The following is a 12,247-nucleotide window of genomic DNA, read 5'->3' on the forward strand; positions in this document are numbered from 1 at the left end:
CAAAATCTCCAGAAGATCACTTTCAGCGCTCTCTTCCGAAAACAATTGTCTGTCTGTTGCAGCTGAACATTGCCAGGATCTCAAGTCAATCTGGAGATTAGGTCTTCGGACCTGGAAACATTTATTCCTAATTCCAGCTGTGGGGCAGCTGACTGAGTTGTTCCCTGGTGGTGGAAAGACACTCTGCACATGGTCAAAGTTGCTCTCTTTGGGGGTTAGCATTATCGCATGGCCAAGCGCTACATCCTGCTGCTGAAAACAGAAAGAGGAGCTTTGTCCTCCCCCACCGCTGGGATTTTCCGGGGGAGTTGTAAAGCTGGAAAAGCACAAGGGGCAGCTGGGGAGAAAGAAGGAGTGAGAGGCAAGAGGAACCCTACCTGCCGCTGGACCTCAGTGGGATGCCGACATGGACCAGGCCCCTTCCATCCTCCAAACAGAGAAGGCATAGCTGAGCCTCTCATGGGCCAGGTAGTTGCAGCTGGAGATCTTGTGGTCGAGCTCATCGCTCTGCAGGACCTGGTAGAGGAAGTCGATGTAGCGGGCAGCCAGCTTGAGAGTCTGGATCTTGCTGAGTTTGTCCGAGGGCAGGGTGGGGATGATCTTGCGCAGCTCGGCAAAGGCATCGTTGAGCGACTGGGTGCGCTGACGCTCCCGCACATTGGCGATCACCCGCTGCGTGTGCATGTCCTCAAAAGTCTGGGACACGGGGCTGCGCTTGCTGCGCTTCCCCTGTGGCAAAGGGCTGCTGCTGTACTCTGGTGGGGCTGAAGTCAAGGGTTTACCCAACTGGCTCCTCTTCCGAAGACTCTTCTTGGGCATCTTCTCACTTTCCTCCTCGCTGGTCCCCAGGCTGCCCTCCGGTGAGTCTGGGCACATGCTCTCCTCTTTCATCCTCTCCAAGTCAGCCTCCCTTTCCCTTCGGCACACAGGATGAGGAGCTGGGCTGAGCAGGCCACAGTGCATGTAAGCCAATCAGGCTGAGCCAACTCCAGGACGAGGCTCCCCAAGAGCTGATGTTTGGAAGGCTTCAAACGTTTTTTGCTCCAACCTTCAGTGATCTGCTTATTCACCTTCCTTTCCCCCCTCCTTTAGGACTTAGGAGAGGAGGGACATTGTTAAAAGTCTCTTAAAGCCCTTTACGGATAGGGTAGGGAGCTTGAGGGGAGGGGCCGCGCGCAGACCAATACAACCGTGCACAATAATGCAAACATCAAGGGAGCTTATGGGTTCCAGATTGCCTTCCCTTCCTTTTTCCTCTGCATTCCCCCCCCCCCAGCTCCGAGACACAGATGCTCCAACCAGCCGCCTGGATGCCAGAGGTCGTTCCCTTCCTTCCCTGGTTGTAATTGACAGGGATCTGCCGGCCTGACCCCCACCCACAGCTCTGCCCTGGCTATTGCAGAGTGGCTCTTCCGGCATGTTGGTGAATGGTGCCACCTTCACTTCTGGGTAGACTCCTTGCCTGTCTGTTGCTTTGAAGTTTTCATGCAGCTGCCCTTGGAAAGACAGCCACAAAAGAGAGGGACGTTGCCACTTTGGCCCCAGAGAAGTAGGAGCTCTCGCGAGTGAGCTGGCCTCTGTCTGAGAAGTTGGGTCTCAGCATTTGAGCTAAACGGAAGGCTCTGCCAAAGAGCCTGCTTATACAGGAGAAGCATAGGTTGCTTGGCCTGATCCTGTGTGCCTGTTGGCTGCTATTGCTTAGGACTTGTTTGTTCCCTACTCTCCTGAAGAAGCATGTGGTAATCTTATAGTGCAGTGCTCTGTGGTTACTTGAAGGGAAGCTCACTGCATTCAATGGAACCTATTTGCAAGTAACAGTATATAGGCTAACAGACTTAATCAGTTAATGTTTTAAGCTGTGTGATCTGAGCATAGAAGTCTTCCCTCCCAGTTGACAGGGAGTCTGGCCAAAGGCCTAGCTGCTTATGGGAAATGTAGTTCAAAATATTGGGGAAGACTGACAGATAACAATTGCAGCTGTGTTTTGGAGGGTTATTAGACTAATCTGTTTTAAAAACTAAAAATAACTTTTAAAGTTTTTTTTTTTTTTTTTTTGGTAAAAAGGGAACGGTAGGATCTCACTACCTGCAATATTCAAGGCGTCTAGACTGAAGATTGGGGCATACGTGCAAATATATAATTCATTTTTGTAGCTGCTTCAAAGAAGGAGAAAATGAAGAAGCAGCCCCAATGAGCCCAATCAAAGCCAGATTGCCATAGCATCTTCCTTCGGCAGCTTTCCTTCCCAAGACTAGGAGGTAGGCCGCAACACTTGATTTGCTGCCCAAGGAAAGAGTTCCTGTAGATCCTGGAAATGTTATAGAACCAGGAGACTTGGATCTTGCCTGATCAGGAGATCCAAAGCTGCCAATTTACTTGCCTTTTCTCTTTCACCCAGTGGGGCAAGGCAGGGCAAGGCTGCTGGTGGTGACTTCTCACTGCCTGCTCTTTTGAGCTGCCACGACAAGGGAAGAAGAGCAGCAACAGGAGAACTAAATGTAGGGAAGGGAAAGAAATTCACAAGGATTCTTAGGGGCGCGGGCGCGTGAGATCGGCCAAGCAGACGCTGCCCCATCCCTGTGGGCAACCTTGAACAGCATGGCTAACGTCCTTTCCTTCCCGTCAAGGTTCGGCACAGGGGACCTTATATTTTAAGAGAGCCCAACCCAGACCGTATTGAGAAAAGGTGCTGTTTTCAAAGCCTGCGCTGAGAAAATAGTCGCAAAGGACACTGCGGGTATTTGAGTAAAAAAAAAGCGAGCGAGAGAGAGAGAGATTTCTGCCAAAAGCCACAGTGGATTGTAGATGTTGTTGCATTTGGAGACAGGGAAAGCTGCAGAAAGCAAGCAGAGGCAGATTTTCATTATTTTTACCTCCCCCATCTCTCAAGAGGAAGAAGCAACAAAAATAACACAGCCGATACAATGAACAAGATTTATGCAGGGCAATGCACTGAGCTCCTTGTCTTCAGCCATCAGCCCTGCACGCCAGTTTGCATGCTTCACCCAAACCGCTATGGTAAATCTGTGTCTCCCCTCTCTTTCTGCCGCCTCCTCCCCATTTTTGCCCCCTGTAAATATCTTTATTATACTTTACTATCAGGACAGTTCTCCATGGAGCTGGTGATTGTGGACTTGGTCCCACAAAAGCATATGTAATTGTCTTTAAGGTGCCGCAAGATCTTTCCTCGGCTCGCTTACAAGAGGATGAGCGCAATGTCTCTGTTCAAAACGGATTTCTAATTATCATTAGAAATGGTATCTAAAAGTGTAAAATGGGGCCTGATACATAGCTGGGAAAGGAAGTGTGGGGCAGGGGTAGATTTCCTCATGCCTTTCCCAACTGCTTGATGGACCTCTGCTGGGCCAGGGAGCAAACCACATTAGCCACACACAGGTTTTTAGAGGCTATCCCTGCATTTCTGCCAAGCGAAATGGCACAAGGGCCTGAACAACCCAGAAAGTATGCTGAGAAAGGGGGCAAGACAGCGCAGTGGCCCGAGAAACGAGGCGTTGTCCCATCAACACTCCACCCCCCTGACAAGAGAGCCTGCTCAGATGATGCTCTGAAGTTTGAAAGCTGACCCACAGCAGGAGGAAAGGTTATGCCAGTGGAGAAGCAAAACAAAGCAAAATCCTTTGCGGGTTTTTGCAGCCAGTTGAGTTTCCCTTCTTCAAACCCACAGGCAATTGAACAAACTTGTCTATTTACACCCCAGGTCTCCAGCCATGGGTGACAACAACGTGTTTCCCAATACTTTCTTTGGCACTTGCCAAGCACCCTGCCCTGCCCTAATTTAATTTTTTTATATATAAAGATAAGAGCAAAAAGCAAGCATGCTGCCATGTGCCTGCCTCAAGCACATCCTGCATTTGCATCAATGTCCTGTATCGATCCCAGAGTCATTTTTCAAACATAAAATGGCGGGCTTCGCCTCCTGGCCTACAAGTGGCCCCATGGCCAATTCTAAATGTGCTCATTGGCCCCAAAAGGTTGTGGATCCCTTATTCAAAGAATCCCACCATTCCTGTTGATTTGCTGCAGCAAATCTTCAAAAGGATATTCTGGCTCTGTTCACAGGCCAGACATATTTGCATTCAGCAGATATCTTGCTTCCTGAAAATATCAGCCTTAACTTTGAAAAAATGATGAAAAACAGACATCCAATCCTCATGGTTTCTGCATAAATAGAAGCCATGTTGCTTGGCTGCATGAGTGTGTGTGTGTGTGTGTGTGTGTGAAGGAGAGGCAAACGACAAAACGAGTTGTGATACAAGCTCCGCCCCTTTTGGTATGTGACAAAATGGTTAGACTTGGTGGATACCTCTGCATGCAAATCTATTCGTACTGTTTCCCTTCCTTTGTGAAAGCCAAGGAAGTACAGTCTGCGACTCAGGAGCACGGTTCTCATTTTTGTTGCTGTCTCCGTTTCCCCCATTTTCCTTTGTTTATTAATATATGCATTATGGTAAAAAAAATTAATTCACCTGTTTAATGTTGATAGAAGAGAATGACTAGTCTTTTATCCGAAAAGGGTAGAGAAAAACATCCAACTGATCTCTAATGCAATCTATACCTACTCTTCACTGAATTAGTTGAAATGGACGATCTTAAGAAGACTAGATTTTGGTACAGGAAGACGAAATTGAAGATAGCCAGACAATTACAGGACACTAGGGCATACAAACACACCTCACAAGCAGGGCAGGAAGAAGAAAGAAATTTGGTCTCTGATGTCCTGCAAATGTCCCTCCCTATTCATTCAGCTCTGGGCATTCCATTTATGTATGCTGTGTGTGTGTGTGTGTGAGTGTGTGTGATTGAACTATGCCCTGAATTTTAAAGGTATTACAACCAATGTGCATTTATCTAGAAAAGCATATTCCATATTAATAGATGTGGTTTCATTTAATATGTACATGCATTTCAGAGTAGGTAAGGTTGGGGTGTGGAAAACTCCAGTAAGGTTTCTTGCTCTGACTTAATTTCAGGATCCTAAAGACTGCATATAAAGGGAAGATATTCTGCAGGTAAACATAGATTGATTTGATCACTCCTTGAGTCCAACAACAGCATGAAAAAGGTTAGCACTAGCTTTGCTATGCTCACCTGATTCTCTCAACTAGATCCTATAAAATCAAATGATCTCAAGTACTCCCTGTTACCCCTTCCTCTACAGTGTACAGTGCCCAATGCATGATGGTATTTAATTTCACTACCTCTGATTTACAAATTATCCAGAGGGGCTGGGCCCAGAGAAGTTTTTGACATGACCATTCTTCTACACTAGAAGAAAGCAGTCTTCTCCCATCATTTCAGATGGTTTCAAGAGCAACTTTCATCAATTTTCAGATGCTTTAAACTAAAGATCTGACAACTCCTAGCTAGCATGTTAATATTAAGTGGCTGCAGATTAGGAAGGCTGCCCTAGAGTGTCACAGGCTGCATGATATAGGTGAGTCCAAACTAATCCAACCTGTGTGCTCTCTAGATGAATTCAACTCCCAGAATTCCTCAGCCAGCATGGCCATTGTTTGATATTCAGAAGTCCACACGCATCGGGGAGTTCAAGCGTTTCCCTATATTGAAGGACAAACGCTCATGGCTTAATTTAGTATTTTAAAAACTTTACCAATAAAGCAGATGTTGGAACAGTAGGGTTTTGGCAATATTCCTCTTCTCTAATATTGTTTCAGTTTTTGGAAGCTACAGGCACAGGACCATAATTTGGCCCAAACTTGAGGGAATTGGAAGATGGGGAAGATGGGTTTCACTTAAGATCAGTTTGGAGAAATGCACCTCATGAACCTGAACTTGGTTTTGGTAGAAAATGTGTTTTTCCAAATTTCCTCCTATTTAGATAGTTGCCCCACAGATATGCTTGAAACTTGGTGTACAACATGCACTTCCCAAGCATTGGGTGCAGCCATCAAAGTCTGCCCTCCCCCCCACGCACACCATTTCCTGCTGACTTTTAATATTTAATGTGAAAAATAGAATTATTAAACATTTGGGGTACAGCCTTGTTAAAAAATTTAATTGCGTTTAATTAACTGCTAATTATATTAAATTAACTGATTCAATTGATTTAACATTAAAATGAAACCAAACAGTTTTTCTTCTTGCTCTGCCCACTTTGCTTTGGTTTTGTCTACTTTTGGAATACAGCCCTTGGTCTGAAAAAACTGTGCACCCCTCCTTTAAAAAAATGGTCCATTCCAAATGCAGAGTTGAACTCCACATAAGCTCAGCATTTTTGTACATTTAGCATTTTGATTCTTGCTTTTATTGAGTCTTTAATGTGAAGACTCGAGTCCCTCTGATTTTATGGCTGTACAAATCTAATACATTATTAAATATTTATTATTTTATAATGATCAATTAATAATTCTAATTCGCAAAATACAAAAACATTATTCTTATTATGGACAATTCTGCACTATATTTCTTATATTTTTAATTTGCGGGAGATGCCATTTGATTGTGGATCCAACAATACTGCAAAGCTAAGTATCTTGAATGTAATAGAGCCCAATCTTGAGTTAAAGACAGCATTAGAAAGGAACCATGAACGACCTCATTTATTTCTCACAGAATTCTTTACTGCATGAATGTGCAGATTGAATGGTTTTCCACGCCACCATTGTCTTCTCTTGATTTGACAAATTACAGCAACCAAGCCTATAGGAGAAATCTCTACTTCCTAGAATATTTCCAACAGAGAGAAAAAGGAGAAATACCCATAAATTGCATACATCTAGGGAAAAATACATAAGCACTTTGTTGCATTTCAAGATAATTCGTCCCATCTCTTTTTCTATAGATGCCAAAATTTAAAAGGCTTTATTAGTGCCTTAAGTTAGCTGGGGCATTTTAATAAATGTATAAAGGACATACAGTAAACTTGAAACTGTTCAATGTTCTTTTTAATAACATTTCCCCTTGAACTGAAACCTGCTTTATATAGTGAATGAAGAAAATTCACTTAATTTTCCCCTCCTCTCATGTCATAAGGAAATGATTCATCTACTTCCTCTGGAAGTTTTTTGTTGTTTGACACTATAATTTATGTATGTATTTATTGGAATGATAAAAACATTCTAAAATGCTGTTATAAAAAGTCTGTGCTGGGAATTTCTGAGCATTCACGGAACCTAGCAAGAATATTCATCTGAAAAACATATCTGCTTCAATAGATCTCAGCGGGTGGGATGGGTTAGAATTATAAAACAGTTCAGACAGCTGAATGAGCAATAGTTGGGTAACATCAGGAATTTTGAGTTGGGCTCCTCTCACTTAAATTGCTTGGTTACAACAGTGGAGTTGGCAATCAGGTTAATTAACTAATTCCCTAAGAAATGAACAATGACTTGAGTAACGGAGGGGAAGAACGACGCTGAGCAAAGCCAGGACTTTCTGTGGGTTTTTTTCTTTCTGTTTGATGAAAAACAACTTTTCATCCACCCCAGTTTATTAACATCCCCAAAGGACCATGAAATGCATTTTTTTGTCTTGTTTCAAGACTCCCGTTCCCATCATTCTGTCTTCTGGGTTTGCTCCCCTCTCTTCTTCTGTTCCTTTTACCTCTCGTGATGAACATTACTAGCTTACACCCAAACCTGGCAGCTGGATTATTTCAGCCAAGTTCTTCTTTGGGAGCTGAGGGAATCATAATTGCCTCAATATATCATTTGTGATCTGTAGGTGCTAAGAAGGTTATGCTGGTGAAGCAGATATGACAGCTCTTTCTGCCAAAGGGAGACAGGGTGGAAAGTTATCAGGGTAGTTCAGTGATATGCATCTCTTTCTCCATCCCTGCCAATGAAGTTCACACCTTTGCCAGAAAATCTCACAAATGCTTCTCACATTTTCTGGCAGTAAAAATGCAAAATAATAAGTGGAACAGCTTACAGTTGGATGCCTAGGATGTGTGCCTTGCTCTGTCTGATGATAGAGCTGCTCTGAGAATAACAGGATAGTGAATACTGACCATTACATTCTGAACAACAAATATTGTTACATGTGCTGATAGGATGGGGCTTTCAAAAAGTCGGTCAAGACTTGGTGCTTTCATCAAGCTTCGGGACAGGGTTGCCATGACTATTGCTCAATTCAGTTGCTGGGTTCTAATGCAAATGCTTGTATTTCCTGGTTTATGTATTGTGATGTATGGCTTTTAATTTTGATTTGATGTGTAACTGACAACATTATATTGATTTTGTCTGTCAACTTTATCTGTTTTCACCCAAGTTACAGATTTGGGAAACTGTAAACTGCTCACAGCCAGTTGATTAGAACAGCCGATAAGCCCAATCAATCAATTCATGGCTTAGTCAGGATCAGGATATTTAGTGTTATTTTCATATACACAGTACAGCAAGGAAATGCCTACATTTGATAGTGCGATAAAAGAAACATGTGTTTGGGTCTTATAAAACTTTGCAGTTCTTAAAATGCATTCAGTTCTCTTGTGCCGGAGACAATCTTTTTTTCTTTTTTTTCCAAAACAGTTAAGAAGGGGTTGAGAGAGGCAAACTTGTCACATAAGTTTGACCTGTAATAATGCCAAAAGCCACAGCATTTGATTCAGCGTTCAGGTCATCCAGTTCATCTGCATCTTCCTCTCTCTCTCTCTCTCTCTCTCTCTCACTTTCTATATTACTGAATATTGAGAGGACGTTGTTTAGAAAAAGCTATCATGAGTTTCTAGTGATAGAAGTGATTTAGTGTTTAAGTGATACTCACATGTGCTCCTGAGTGACTGCTAAAACACCACGCTTAAAGTCTGCCAGGCTTAGCAATGTTCCTTTGAAATAATTAAGAATAACATAATTCCCAACAATTTTAATTGGTCATCTTATGGATGGATAAATGTAACTTTTTGCAATGTTCGCCGTTTTTGTACACATGTCCATGCTGCTTGATTTCATAACACCTGGCAATTTTTGTAAAGTGTTCCTTTTTATTATAGGTACAGTTGACATTTTTGTAAACGATTTTCCAAACACACGCATTTCTTTTTGTTTGCCAACTTCCTAAATGAACACATTTCTGAACACCTTTTTTATCTGACAACTGCATTGTTAAATTTGGGGTATACGAAAGCTGCATAATAATTGTGTTCTAATTTGTCTATTAGTCCAGGAAGTACTAATTAAAGGCAGTTTGCCTCAAAATTCAAACCAAATGAGTTTCTCCCCCATTCCTACTTGTAAGCCTATGTCTGGATTCAGCCCAAAGAATTTTGATCCAGCTATATATACAATTTTGTCAAGTTTAGTTTAAAACTTTTTTCCCCCATACACTTTGGGCGTGGTTATGACTTCCACGCAATGAAGCATTGGTGTACAACAGTCTTGATCTAACACTTCAAAAAGAGAGTGCCTATGAGGGAGGGAGGGAGGAAGGAAGGAAGGAAAGAGAAAAAGAAAGAAAAAGAGAAAAAGAAAAAGAAAACACATCGCAAACTCAACCCAGGAACTAAAAATTGTGACAAGCCATCGGCACATGGATGTCTTCCATGTTCAAAAATCAAAGACCAAACAGGAAATCATTTTGCTGTGTGAGTTCCACTTTAGAAACAAGGATTTGGGGGAATCAAAACGATAACAGACAGCAAGCATTTCAGCAGGAGAAGCAGTGTATATATGGCAGGTTGTTGAGGTTTACTTTCAGCCAAGCAACAGGGAAAGCCTGACTATTTATTTATGCACTACAAAACCCTACAAAAATCAGAACAAAAAATTTAGGTACCGTGATCCTAAAGAACAGGAATACGCACCTAATCAAAGAGGAAGGAAACATGAGGCACTCCCCCCATCCATGTTTATGTCCTCCATGATCCCGCAATTGGATTACCGATAATAAGTGCTATGCATTTGGTTTTGTTTGTATGTTGAGGGGATAAGATCTAAAATAGGAAGGTTATACCTCTGGGACACTTGATGCTCTTCTTTTGTATTGAGCACATACCCACACCCTCAACCGTTAGGCAAATTGCACGAAGCAGGTCAAAACTCTCATCTCCGCGTTACGTGCTGGCATGAGCACCATGCATCCTGCAGTCCTTGGAGGCTGGATGACGTTCCGCGTGACGTTGTAGCCTTCAGCTCTCCCCCTGCACAAAGGTCATCACCCTCTCTGTCTTTCCTGAAAGTTGCTCAGAATATGTCAGTGATTTCATCCGCTGAAGAACTGTAGCAATCCTCTCCAAATAATCAAACTGATTGTTTTTGGGTTTTTTTCTGGATCATCAAGGAACTAGAAATAATTACTGCCCGATGGGATGGAGAGGGTGTAGACTCTCTCTCTCTCTCTCTCTCTCTCTCTCTCTCTCTCTCTCTTTCTCTCTCTCTCTCTCTGTATATATACCATATATATATATATACATACTGTATATCGGTGAGTGAGCGAGAGAATTGGGAGAGGGGGTTGAGCCAAGGAGATTTGGGTTCACAGGTTTTTCATATTATTTTTGTCCTTAGATTGGAAACATATGTGGTGTGAATAAAAATGCAAAGCATCCTCCGGAGTGTGCTGTTGCTCGGGTAACATGGGCATGCAGGATCTCAGGGAGGCTGCTGTAAACGGGAACTTGTGCGCTCAGCGGCTCTTTGATCCTGCAGCCCTGATCCACGATGGCTCCACAATTCATTTCCTTGTCATTGTGACATCACCTCTTTGGAACCCTCCCCACCCCCCACGGATGGAAAGAAAAGATGCTGTTTTAGGCTTGGTCTCTTCCCACCCAACCCCATCCCCAAAATGAATGGAGGCAAACTTGGCCTAGGAGGGACCTTGGATTGACTGGATAGGAAGAAGTGGGTGATCCTCTCTGCTTCAGGAAAATGTACCTCTGCCCTCTGGGCATTGAGGGCTGCCTTGGCCAGTGTAGAATCTCCTATGTGTTTTTGGGAAAGAGTTCCCAGCAGGTGTGGACAAGCATCTACTGACATTCAGCTTTTCAAGATTCTGAGGTTTGTTATCTTCTCCAGAACTTGCAGGAGTTGAGGATGCAAGATAGATAGATAGATAGATAGATAGATAGATAGATAGATAGATAGATAGATAGATAGATAGATAGATAGATGATAGATAGATTTTAGCTTCTCCATTCTTTACTTATTTCAAAATTGTGTGTGTGTGCGCACACCCACATGTACATTGATAAAGATATTCCAACCATCTGTACAATATGCATAGATTGCAGCAGCCAACTTGTCTTAGTTTTTTATAGAGTGTAAAATGGGCACAGCCCTAAATTCAATATCTCATCTTCTCCCTGCCTTCCTAAGCGAATACCACTGTTGGTATTAAATAATGTTTATTAATGAGACACTGTCGTCCTGGTGTTAATAATTAATATGAAACTAAAGTATAAAGGCGCATTTCCTATTTGTTTCAGTGTAAACCTAATGGGAAAATTGAAAGAGGTTTAGAAACTCGCCTGGCAGTTTTATTTTTGTTTCCCCCATTTGCTGCCTGTACTGTAGAAGGCATAGCTTGGTACATAGATAGACCCCTGAGATGATGCATGGAGGCTACGTGTGCACAAACCTGTGCCCATGTAGGCTCTTTCCTTGGCAAGATCTCGGTCTTGTGCCAAGCAAAGCCAGCAGGAATGACCTCATTCCCTTCTGTCCACCCACTGAGTATCCCCACATAAGCCAGGTGCGTAATACGGTAGTCCCTATGCTATGCCAGCTCTTCCAGTTCTCTGGTTTCTCCCAGACCAGGTTCCTGATCTTCTTCAGATATGAACTATATATTGCAGAGACAGTTAGAAGTGTGTGAGCTTTGCTAAGGGTTTGACCTTCCTCTTCCATAAAGCTGGTTCTATCCTTGCCCTAATGGGCACCCAGAAATGCTCAGGTCTCCGCATCAGAAATGCTGCTGTTGCAGCTGCAGTTGACTTGCTGTATGAGCAACAGACTTTACTGATTTTCACCACAGGAAATTCACAACCAATTACACTCTGTTTGATGTGGAAGGAGGAGGAGGAAGGGGGAAAGGGGTAGAGAAGGGAATAGTGTGTGAGAGAAATTGCATTTGTGTGTGCGTGCATACAAAGCTGGATGTTTCTCAAGAGACTGCATGAAAAGGAAGAAAATTAAGCAGGGGATCTGGAACTTTGCTCTGAAGAAAATTCCAGTGCTTTTCTTTAAAACAGAAGGCAACAGGAGATCAGTTTTAGCTTGCTGAGGAGTAAGAAGAGCACGTTTGCAGTTTCCCTATCTGAAGAGGTAGG

General features: G+C 43.0%; 1 protein-coding gene and 1 long non-coding RNA gene across 2 annotated transcripts in view; one reads left to right on the plus strand and one right to left on the minus strand.

Annotated features, from left to right (window-relative positions):
* LOC148216280 (uncharacterized) overlaps positions 1 to 12,247 on the plus strand; it is a 55,986-nt gene that overhangs the window by 27,035 nt on the left and 16,704 nt on the right. The window lies entirely within an intron of this gene.
* LOC103053444 (twist-related protein 2) lies at positions 391 to 963 on the minus strand. The gene has a single exon (XM_025166739.1). It carries the CDS (start codon positions 961 to 963, stop codon positions 391 to 393), a length of 573 nt encoding a protein of 190 aa, XP_025022507.1.

Source organism: Python bivittatus, unplaced genomic scaffold, assembly GCF_059951505.1.
Source record: "Python bivittatus isolate LINGU-HERP-01145 unplaced genomic scaffold, Pbiv_v1 ctg000220_np1212, whole genome shotgun sequence".
Lineage (NCBI taxonomy): Eukaryota > Metazoa > Chordata > Lepidosauria > Squamata > Pythonidae > Python > Python bivittatus.